This window comes from Polypterus senegalus, chromosome 13 (genome assembly GCF_016835505.1).
Source record: "Polypterus senegalus isolate Bchr_013 chromosome 13, ASM1683550v1, whole genome shotgun sequence".
Lineage (NCBI taxonomy): Eukaryota > Metazoa > Chordata > Cladistia > Polypteriformes > Polypteridae > Polypterus > Polypterus senegalus.
This window is the reverse complement of record NC_053166.1, coordinates 141049830-141061751: the sequence shown is the minus strand read 5'-3', so window position 1 is coordinate 141061751 and position 11922 is coordinate 141049830. Positions and strand designations below refer to the sequence as shown.

General features: G+C 37.0%; 1 protein-coding gene across 1 annotated transcript in view; it reads right to left on the bottom strand.

Annotated features, from left to right (window-relative positions):
• Nucleotides 1-4379: 4379 nt before the first annotated feature.
• Nucleotides 4380-11922, bottom strand: part of myo15aa (myosin XVAa) — a 151939-nt gene continuing 144396 nt past the window's right edge. Inside the window, exons 60-65 of the mRNA XM_039775602.1 lie at nucleotides 11536-11696; nucleotides 10907-11040; nucleotides 9953-10086; nucleotides 8631-8764; nucleotides 8192-8332; nucleotides 4380-6165 (exon numbers count right to left, since the gene is read on the bottom strand). Coding sequence (XP_039631536.1) covers nucleotides 6064-6165; nucleotides 8192-8332; nucleotides 8631-8764; nucleotides 9953-10086; nucleotides 10907-11040; nucleotides 11536-11696 — 806 coding nt within the window. The 3' untranslated portion in view covers nucleotides 4380-6063. The remainder of the gene's footprint in view (nucleotides 6166-8191; nucleotides 8333-8630; nucleotides 8765-9952; nucleotides 10087-10906; nucleotides 11041-11535; nucleotides 11697-11922) is intronic.

Sequence of the window (11922 nt, the reverse complement as noted above, 5' to 3'; positions counted from 1 at the left end):
TCGATTAATTTCTGTTGTATTTATGCTTAGGATTTAATTCAGGTCTTTCTTATTTAGAACATTATCTATCTATCTATCTATCTATCTATCTATCTATCTATCTATCTATCTAGTGCTTTTCATATTAATTTGTTTTGTTATTGCATGTTTGGGTCTCAAATATTTTATGGGGAAAGGTTTAAGAGCTGCATGTTTCCTTCTTCATCTGAAAAAAGACTATAACCCAGAAGAATCATGAATCTGCTACTTCCAGTCTGACATGCTTAATACTGACTGAGACAAGATTGTTGATGGTCTGTGACCAGGAGCCTCATGTATAAAAGGTGTGTATGCATAAAAATGTTGTGTACGCCTGTTTCCTCACACACTTTGAAATGTATAAAAACTAAACTTGGAGTAAAGCCACACACATTTTTACAGTAGCTCCCTAACCTGTGGACACACTTTTCTGCTCAGTTTTGCAAACTGGAGGCACCCAGTGTCAAAGTGGTGCTACTGTTTCTGTGTCGTTTACCTTTCTTTTTCATATTTGCATCAATGACACAGGATTTATCAAATACACTATAAAAGAGGCAGCTCTGTACAGTTGCAGGGGCTTTTTCCAACTAGTGAAGCAAAAGGGAAGTCATTCTTTTAAAGATAGCAAGTCACTAGAAAAGAGCCATGTAAAGAGAAGAGAATCAATTTGTTGTGACGCTCGGTGCTGATGCTATAGTATAGAGGTACCTTCAAAGAATGAATTTGCTTATGTAAATAGAAAACATTTCAACTCTCTTAATGTGCTGCTCTATAGTCCACAATGTGTGTTGCATTGTGTAAGTATGTAGCCTGCTGCATAATGTGACACATAATCGTGGCTTGCCATACCTGAAGAGATACAGTATGATAAACCTGACCCTGACCCTCCAAATAAGTAGTCAAAGCGTTGACAGCGTTACAACTTTGTTTAAATGTAACTAACAGAATGTAAAAACAGGTAATCAGAAGCAGCATTTATGTTTTAACCAATTCATTTAAATTGTGGTCAATATCACATAGTACAGCCTTTATATTCCTTAGTTCATTGGCCACATCTTTTACAGCATCCACTATTGTATTTTGTGACTCCAGAACAGCATGTTAGGTGCATGCACATACATTAAATTTCACATTCATTGGGATTTGTAAAGGGGAAGTGTGTGTAACCTGGCTTATGCACAGTTTTCTGCATCTGGATGTTTTTGTGCATACGCACATTTGTGGTTTTGTCCATACACCATGTTTTAGTGTGAATTCTACACATGGAGCTATACATTGTTTAATATTGATATTTTTGTAGAGATTCTGTAAAGTTTTAATTTCCACTTGGGGGCAAATAAAGTATTATTTATCTGTCTATCTAGTGTGCCCTACAGTGCATAGACAAATGGATCTGTAAATTTTATAAACTTTCCATTTTGTTCTGGAGATGGGAGTCAATTCTGAAATTGTAGTTATTCTGATACAATTACTCCATTACTTTCTGTATGGTGAGGCAGCAGCAGGTCCTCCTGATTTTTCAGAGGAATCTGTAAAATCAGGTCACACAATTGGTCTGCTGGGTGATTATGGCAAACTCCCTTAGTGTGAACTCCTGGGGATACAAATGCATTTGGAGTACCAGAAGAATTTTTCCATGGTCCCTAGTTTGTTAGCTAATTGTCACATACTGAACGCACATAGGTGGTTTGACGTAGAAATAAACTGAGATGAGTACACTGCCCCTTTAAAAATGCACTCATGAAGCAAAGCATGCTTGGCCTGTAGCCAGGTTGGGGTGTTAATAAGGGCAAGGCAAAAGACTTTTCAGAGTCACTTGTGTCCATTTTTTTTATTTTACCTTAATGGTAACATCCATTTAATAAAATAATGTATTCTTCAGACTTGTCATAACAATTATGATTCCCTCTTGTACCCTTTAAGGAACTTTTCTAGTTGGAATAACAACTTTAAAGGCAAAGATAATTATAGGAATTACATCAATGCTTAAAGATAGTGCTATACCCCATGACAGCCTATGGCAGTAAACAACAGTCTAGGAACTGTGCCTCATTTAGTCCACTTTAAAATTTGAATATGACAGTGGTTCTGTTTAAGCAGGCTATGTACAGTCTGGTGTGAGGCTTGATTATTTTCCAATAAATATGTACTCTATTCTTGTGTGCTTTATAACGGTGCACTCGATAAAATTCACTGCCCATATATGAATATATGTACTGTATGTGTACAGTATGCATGTATGTTTGTATCTGATTTCCTTATGCTGTTTGTCTGTTCTCCCATCCAAGGTTGGTTCCTGCCTCGCACGTCAGACTCCTTGCAACCCTGTAATGGAAAAAGCAGGTTCAGAAAATTGATGAATGTCTTTCATGCGCTGAAAAGACTGCTACCAAAAAATAAGAAAAACAAACATTGACTGGCTAAACCACTCAAAACAATGACAATTTCTTAAAGGGCACCAAAGTTTTCAGTACCTTCAAAATATTTTAAAAATATCACATAAAATCAATTGAAGTGAGTAGAGCATTTGTTTTGCAGAGTGATAATCTTTAAGCTAATGCTGGCTTTGTACAAATAGAAAGGTCAGAACACCAGAGCTTATTTTTTTTAAGATGCTGCATTTTCAAATGGTCAGGCTTCATATGAAGAATATAATAAGGAGGAACATCTGAAACCGTTATTACCAACTTTTTAAAAACTCTACCAGCTTTAGCAAAATCAAGGGAATCTGCTGCTAAAGAAAAAAGTCAAGCATGATATGCCACAAGGGAAAACTAAATACTGTATAAGGTTCCATATTTGATTTGTTTATATATGTCATAAATTGACTCAGTCTACGAAAAATCATGGACTACTGGTCTAGCAGTTTAATCTCAGCAAAAAAGCCAAGCTTCATTTAATTGTAGCAAAACAGTTTTGACTTGGAGGCAAGCTGTAATTGTAGATGCTGGGCCAAAAGAAATCGGCTTATACTATATACATTACAATTGATATAACAGGTCAAAATATCATCCTATTACACCTCAGCTTCTTATCCCTGCAATATTTTGAAAATTGTATGTAAGTCATAGCAAACCCTGTTTGTAAGCACCTAGCAGATCTACTGACAACAGAAGGGAGAAATGTTTTAGTGCTGAATCCTCAGGTTATCCTTTTTATTTCTCTGAAGCCTCTATGCCTGGTTCCATTGACTCCAGAAAACCACACAAGGTGGACGGTCACCTGGGGGATTATCTGTGTTGCTTTGAGTGTCCAGCTAACCTGAACTGGAACCAGTTAAAAATGTCTTGGCTACACTACACGCCTAAGCCTGTTAGTACACTAGAAGAGACTTTAATTTGTTACCTGACTGGCAGGCATGATCTGCTTTAGTTGAAGTTGATTTGAAGACAGTTATTAAAGTCAGTCTTAAAATTAGCCTCTGACATCATAAAGCAAGGACTATATGCACAAATGCATACTGTTTTACGTAATTTAATAATGGTCTGAAATATGTGCTTACCTTAGAAATGTAAATGATGACAGTTTTTTCTTCCAAGAACAGAGAATTTGAGTGCCTTCTTTTGAACTGCCAAGGACTGAGTGTTTTTTTTTTCATCCAATAGAGGAATTAGCGCCCATTTGGCTCAGTGCTATATTAGGATGTCAGAAACTAACTTTAAGGCTAATTGGTTGATGCAAATGATCATACTGAAAAGAAACACAACCCTTAAGTAGTTTTAAGAGCTACAAAATTCCAGTGCATTCAGACAGTGCAGGGTGTGAGACAGAAGAAAATGTCTTCTCTGACTGGAGGATTTTAGCCTTAACTGAAAAGCTTTCAGAATGGGCTAAACTTTCCTCTTTTATAGACTAACCGTAAGAAAACAAGGAGGCTGTCAACTCTGTATGGTTTCTTTGTGTGTGTGCTCCCTGATTCCTGCCATACATACCATAGAGTACAAGCCAAAACGCAAGAAGACCCAACATGTGTTATTACTGGGTTTGCTTATATAGGATAGATGGCATTATTTAAATGGTGACTCTGCTATCTCCAATTGTCATTATCCCTTTAGGGAATGTCATTGTGACTTTTAAGATTTGGAAAAAAAAATGTAGGGCACTTTAAACAATTTTATGAAGTCAATAAAAAAAGAAAACACATCAATCATGTTCAATGAGACTATTTTTATTATTCAGAAAAAAAAACAAAAAAACAAAACTCAAGGTAAAAAAGATCTTCAAATAGTTTTTACAAAAATAATTGTTTTTAATATCTGATGCATCCAACAAATTTTTGAGGGGATATTAGGGATAAGTCTTGTACAATGACACCGGAGCAATTCTTAAGATTGAAAATACATGCGAGAAAGCTGTTGTTGTGCAAATAAAAGCATATAATTAATATAAGGGAATGGATAAATAGCCTGAAATATTCTGTACATAACTATAAAGAACATCTCTTTTGTTTATTAATACAGCTGAAATTTAATAATTACAGGGATTATACAGGCACAGCTCAACCCTCACTAATAAAGGACAAAAATCCAGAATTTCTGGAATGGCAGAAATTCAAGTGCTGCAAAGCCTCCAATATCTTTCATATAATAGATATTTCAAATTTCTTTTCTGATCAACAAAACTGAATGTTGGGGGTGTGTGGGGCTAAAGTGAAATCTGTGCAAAGCTTTGGTACCTCACTGTGTTCATTTGCTGGAGAGATCTGAATATGGTGTCTGTTTTTATGGAGACTTAGTTCCCAAAACGTCTTAAAAGAAATACTTTTTTCTTCGAAATTGATAAGTGTCAGAGGCTCTTCTAGTATCCTCAAAAAAATACCATTGTATGAAATTTGGTAGAAAAACCATTTTCAAAATCATATTTTGGAACTCCTAAAACATTGCTGAGAATGTGTCCAATTGGATGAAGTTAAAGGGACCTAACTAAAGTAGACCTGCTGGACACGAGGTGTAGTGATCAGTTATAGAGGAGATAACCTGTCTGTGTCTTCCTCCCAAAACCCGCCAGTGTGTATAAGGTCTGCAGTGACAATCAAGGACTGTCTCTCGACGAGATGGGAACATCTGCATCGATAATCTCAACCAATAAATACAACCACAGCCATTTCCGTTGATTGAAAACAGATTTCTTAACTTGGATTATAAAGCATCCCACCATTTTGCTTTCTTCAGTTAATTGCTAATTCCAGTTTTTATTGGGGATAAGTACAAAAACATCAAGTCAATTATCTATTCTAAAATGTTTACTAATTTGCTTTCAACTTTTTTCGTTTTTTTTTTAACAACACACCTTTCCCCACTACAACATTCATAGTCTGTAAAAATAATGAACTAAGTATCTGGCAGTAAACCTAAACCTTTACTAATGATGATCACATCCGTTATAAAGGAAATAAGCAGTATATTCACTAATTAGAAATGTCCTGTTAGGAATAAATGAACTTTAAAATTTGCTTTTTTTCATAAAAAATAAAGTACTAAAGTACTAAATTTGGCATTGTCATCTAAGGCTTTTTCTATATATAATATCTCTATCTCTTACTGTGTTTAGTTTATAAAATCTCTTCTTGAAAGAATTAGACCCGAATGACCCAATAGGCCTGAGTGTTCTCTGAACTTTTTGCACTGTCCAAAGGGAAGACAATAAATAAGCACAATGTAAAATTACAGTTTAAAGAGCAGTGCAGACATAAGTACCTATCAGGTGTGTACTTACAAACTATAAATTCACCTGAATTATTGGCTCCCCCTCAAAGGTTTATCCCAGCCGATAAAAAACCCAGCTCTGGCCCTACTGGCTGCCATACTCATTTCTTCACAGGGCTGACATTGTGCTGTTTTCACACACAATTCCTCACATACTTGACTTGGAGCTCCAGTGGGCTGGTATAAGACCTTCTACTGTAGGTGTGTTTGAAGCACATCACAAAAAATTGTGATGCTGCCCTTACATAAGGCCTCATGCATTTGGCTTGGAAAATCATTTCCTCTGATACTTCTACTTCATAGGCATCCAGAAGATTATGGCTGAGATGTGCGCCTCTGCTTAAAGCAATGTGATTTCACTTGGGGGAAGGGTCAGTCGCTTCTCACGGGCAGACAAAAGGTTTTCCATGTGCATAGCAATGACACGGCACAACTCCAGTCCCTGTAGTGTTAATAGAAATAAAAAAAATAATAATAATAAGTATAGTAATTTCTTTAAATTAAATATTCATTCATACATTGAAGTCTTTGTTCTTTTTCCTACAATATTCCTAATGAGCAATTAAGCACAATACATTTTCTATTTCAACTAATATTTCTACGGCTACCTTAGTATTTATCTTATGCCTTTGTAAATGGTGGGTCTCTACTTCATGTAAAAATATAGTCATAAAGATAGTTATACAGGGTGACACAGAAAAACGGAAACTTTTGAAAAACCCAATAAAATAGAAAAAAATCCAACAAAAAAATGTTATTGACAGCAATTGAAGCACTACAACTTGCCTTTTAAGAGACAGTAATCCAAATTATCAATGTCTGAAAATTATGTCCTGTAGATGGCGTCCTCCTGTACGTATGCATTCTTCCAGTCTGCTGTTGAGGTTCCCCATTGATCGCATCAACATCTCAGCTGGGAACCACAAATTTCGTCTTGAATTCTTTGTTTCAATTCATTCAGTGTCCTTGGCCGAGTCGTGTAGACTCGACTCTTAAGGTAGCCCCACAAAAAAAATCACAAACGGACAAATCCGCCGATCTTGAGGGCCAGAAAATGTCACCGAATCTTGAGATGACACGGTTACCGAACAATGCTTGCACAGCTGCCATTGACTGCTTTGCAATTGATTACTAAATTACTAAATGGCGAGACTGTTTACAGCTCAAGGTACTGTTCCGCAGTGCTGCCAACTGTACACGGCTGCCACTACGCATTTCAAAAGTTCCCGTTTTTCTGTGTCACCCTGTATAAGGCCATTCAATCCATCAAGCTCGTTTAGTTATCTCATAGCTAGTCATCAAAATGGCTTATCATGCGATCCTTTCAAAACCGTCAGATTTTTTGATTCAACCACAAGTCAGTGACCTTTTCCGTGAAAAAAATGCTTTCCCAAATCCACTCTGAATGCACTTCTCCTTAGTTCCTACTAGTTGCTTGTACATATGTAACTTGGAAGTTAATTAAAATAATTCTCCTGGATCAGATTTACAGATATTATAGGTTTTTGGATTCATAGACTACAATGAAGAAGACTTTTGAATTAAATGCATTTTACTCATTCAGATGTAAATTTTTAAAGTTTATACCCTATTCGTTTTTTCCTGATACAGTATATTGGTTGCTTTTGTTTCACAGACGTTTATAATGTGTGGTGAGGTGTAAGTTCGAGCTGTTTACACTAATGCCCCCACCGAATTTCAGACAGTCATAATTCTATAGGTCATGTCAACCACTGAACATTATCGTTACTATATTAAGAAAAATTTCAAAATCTGATTGGCTCTATTGCTCAAAATCACATGAAATAAAAACACAGCTTCATGCAGACTGGAAAAAGGCTATGCGAATGGCTATGGAATACAATAGGGTACGTAGTTAAGACACGTTACTGAATAGACAGCCAGGCACATAACCCAGCTGGCTCATGGCTAAGGCACACCAATGGGTCCACATTTGAATTTTATATATAAACTGGGCCCCCGTTAAGTCTTGTAACTGGGTATACAGCTAAGTCAGATTGTAAATAGAATGAGTTATTCAGTAAGCTGAGCTCATGTTTAAGTTACTTAACTGGACCTACTGTATATTTAAGTCAAATAACTGGCATATGGCCAAGAAAAAAAACTGGGTCCACAACTGAGACTCATAATTGATTATCAACCATTGGTTAAGTTATGTACCTAGCACCAGATTTACATCACATCCACTTGAACCAAAGTTTACTACACATACTTGGGCCCTTTGGTTAAGTTATGTAACTGGGCCATTTCTAAACCACACAATTGTATGGGGTAGAGGTTGTTTGCTCTTCACTACTCATGTATGCAGAGGGAATCAAGGTCAAAAAAGCTAACTTTCCTTCTGGCAAAGAGAGTTGAAGTAAAACATAACGGCAAGTTTTGTTGCAGTTTACAGCCGATTACCATCCTCTACCCCTGAATTTCGACCCCTGTATTTTTTCCAGCACCTGCTCAAGTTGAAGTTGTGTAATCTGCTGCGACATCAAGTCTCCCAGCATTATCTCCACATATGGAAAGCTAGATCCTGCTGTGGGCCTCTGGGTTCGGGTGGACTGGACTTCTTTAAGGGGAAAGTTCACAATCAGCTCCTAAAGAAACACATACTGCTTTAGTTCTTTGCCATTGTACACAAAAACACATTTAGACATCATCATTGCATTTAGTGAAGACTCAATTTACTTTGCCACATACATTCATAAAGTTTATAGAAGCAAATTCTAAGAATATGACTGAGGAAAGCAAAGAAGAGACAACTAATAAAAAAGCAATGGCAATAAAGTCACATCAGCATCATACATAAGATTAAGCTGAAGAATGGGGAGAGAGGGAGGCAAACATGACATTGTGGAATTAGCTGCCCCACAGACAAACTCTTGATCCACTCACATGTGTTTCTTTGCTGAGGAAATTCAGCCCATTCTGGTTTACTGCCAGAATACAGGGGGCGATGACAGAACTGTTGCTACTGCTCTGAATATAGAAGAAGGAAGATCCGAACATTGGGAACGCACTCACCAGACCTGCATGGAAGCAATACACAAGGATTAATAATTTACTGTGAGGCTGGGGTGTGCAGGCACCACACTAGGCAATTAATAATTCTACTGTACTTAAACCTAGAGTAGCAGAATGAGAACTAGTTGTGAAAATACATAGAAAGCTAATCAATCAATATTTAGTGAATATACCAGCTGCCACAGATTACACCACAACAAGACGCTTCACAAAGGACTACAAAATGCAACTAAAACAAATATGTGGTACTTCTTTAGTTAAGAAGGAACACTTCAGACATTGTGGTAAAGAGGGTTAATTACTGTTCTTATTAACAGATACAGAAAATGATTGTAAATAATGTTGTGATTATCATACAAAATGGTCAGAGTGAATATGCTGTTGCAGTTAGAGAAGAGCTAAGAGTTTTTCCAATCAAGCAAGGCAATATAAAATGTTTACTAATAAAAAGGAGGACAACAGGAAGGGAGTACCTTACTGACTGAGCAATATTTATGTGTGAAGTGTCTCTTTTTTTGAGAAAGGTGTTATGTATGTAGAGAAGAATGTACAGTATAGAAGTGAATGCTTAATATCCTTTTTGTTTTCACATCTCATTCACATATATTTTGGCACACATACTTCCATCATCTTAGCTGTCTGCCTACTGAATTTACTTTGAAGCTTGCTTTAACAATTGTTTTCTTCCCTACTCAAGCATGAGACACATCTAAATTAAATAAGAATTTAATCTTTGACTTTTTTCTCCTGCTGTTCGATTGATTTTACAAGCTTAATGTGGTTTTAATTAAAATTTATCTTCTGGATGATGATTTAAACTTTGTTTCTTCTAAAATAAACATACTAGCCACTCTGGTGTAGACTGTCCTAAGAGCAAGACGTGAAAGACATGAAAGATAGAAACTGAGCTTGGTAACACACACACACGGCACACAAACTCTTATGCAGGGGGTAATTTATAATAACCAATCTTCTGGACAAGATCACTCGTGACACTCCCAACAAAAAAAAATTCAAAATCCACTAGAGGGTACTGTATGACTTTGAAATAACATGACATACTCGGACTGCTCCTTACTAGAACATTCAAACAAATGTAGCTGAAAATAAAACACAACACAAAATGTGCAAAGATGAATATACACATATAGATATCTGTAGACGTATCAGTACACAAATTAGAACATACATACCGAGGAACTGCGCCCGAGCTTGGTGTGGGCTTAAGGCTTGCACTTGCTGCATGTGTTGGGTCACCATATTCAGCCACTGTTGTGGTCGCTGCTGCCCGAAGAGTTGAGGCGGAATTGAATCCTGCACTTCACGGCTACAACAAATACGACACAGGTGAAAAAAAAAAAAACCCAAAACATTATTTTGGTGCACATCTGTGAAAAGTGAAATTCTGCAGTTTGTTTTGAGCAAATGTGAAGCTCTGGTGACTCAGATGTCAAAGTAAGTGAATCCTAAATTATTAGGATTATTTTATACTACTTGTATAACATGTAGTATCTGTTTTTGCAAAATAACATTATTCCAATATAAATGTGTAACTAAAAATACTGAATCAAAAAATGTCCAGTTTTAAACTACTTTTAGAACGGAAAAACTTCTTTCATACACACTGATTTAAGACTGGCGACATTCTTGTTTATATTTTTATATTTATATAAAGCAATTTCATTGTTGTATTTGTTGATGCTTGAAACCACAAAGCAAAAAAAAAACAAAAAACTGTCACGTTTTATTTACTCCAATTGAAATAAACAAAAGAAATCTAAACAATTGTATGTTAGATATTGTAAGTCACCTTGGATAAATGTGTCAGCCAAATAATAATAATTGTTAATGTAACCATCCATCCTGCTATATCCTAACTACAGGGTCACGCTGGAGCCATCCCAGGACGCAAGGCAGGAAACAAACCCCAGGCAGGGCGCCATGAGGAGGACACCAAGGACAATTTAGAATCGCCAATGCACCTAACCTGCATGTCTTTGGACGCAGACAGGGGTAGAACATGCAGACTCCACACAGGGAGGACCCGGGAAGCGAACCTGGATTTCCTAACTGCGAGGCAGCTGTGCTACCCACTGCGCCACCATGCTGCCCGTTAATGTAACCGCAATTGAAAAATGATACATTACATGGTGGGCAGGTAAATGCTGTCCTTGGCACGGTGCTGCAGGGCGGCCAGCTTTGAAACTTGCTGCAGCTGTTGATCGCTCATTTTTCCCTGGGGCACAAAGTTCAGGAGAGCCTTAAGGTAATCTGGAAGGACCTGAAAGGGACACACAACATGAATTGTGGTTAGTAGAGCTATCCATACACTGGTTATGACTTTTACAAGGTGAATGTGATTTCTGTATTTGTATGGCAGGACATACCATGCGTGGACTAAATATTTAACTGAGTGAGAATGTATTTAAAATGACAGCCTGACATGATCGATTATTCAGGTAACTGTCTCAGAATCTCAGATGGGAAAGGCGCTATATAAATCAAAATGTGTTAAAGTTATTACAGTCGATTAATTATAATGTTCAAATAACCCATTTTTTCTTTCTCGATCTGCCATTTCTCCATTTAATTCTTTTTGTTGTACCCAATGTTTGATGTTGACTTTGTCCTCCTTCCAGTACACCCTTCCAATATAAGTTGTGTATTAATTTTCTTTAGGACTCTAAACTCTCCCGATCAGAATGTGTGGAAATATAGTTGAGCTTCATGCTGACCCAAACTTTCACGTGTACAAACCACCATGCGCGTTAAATACCTGATTGTAATGCATGGTTACGCAGAGCTCGTTGTCAAATTTTAAGGGCTGACACCAGATGACTCTCCTGAACCAGAAGGTATAGTTGCTGTCTGTGTGCTCGGCTTCTGTCGCAATGTCCAAAATGTATTCCTTCTTGTTCAGTGGACGGACGTTTTGGCCTGTAGAGAGAACCAAGTAGTTAGATACACGGTATTAGACAAGGCTTGCCTTAGATAACCCGCCGTAAAATTAGTTACCAATTTGAACACGTACCAAATAAATGAGGATTGTATCTTGTAAAGGAAGGAGTTTTTTTCACATTACAATACGAAGAGTCAGGGGCGCTGTAAAGTCCGAATTGTTTAATCGGGGCAGAGGTAATCCTCGTGTATCTTACAAATTTTA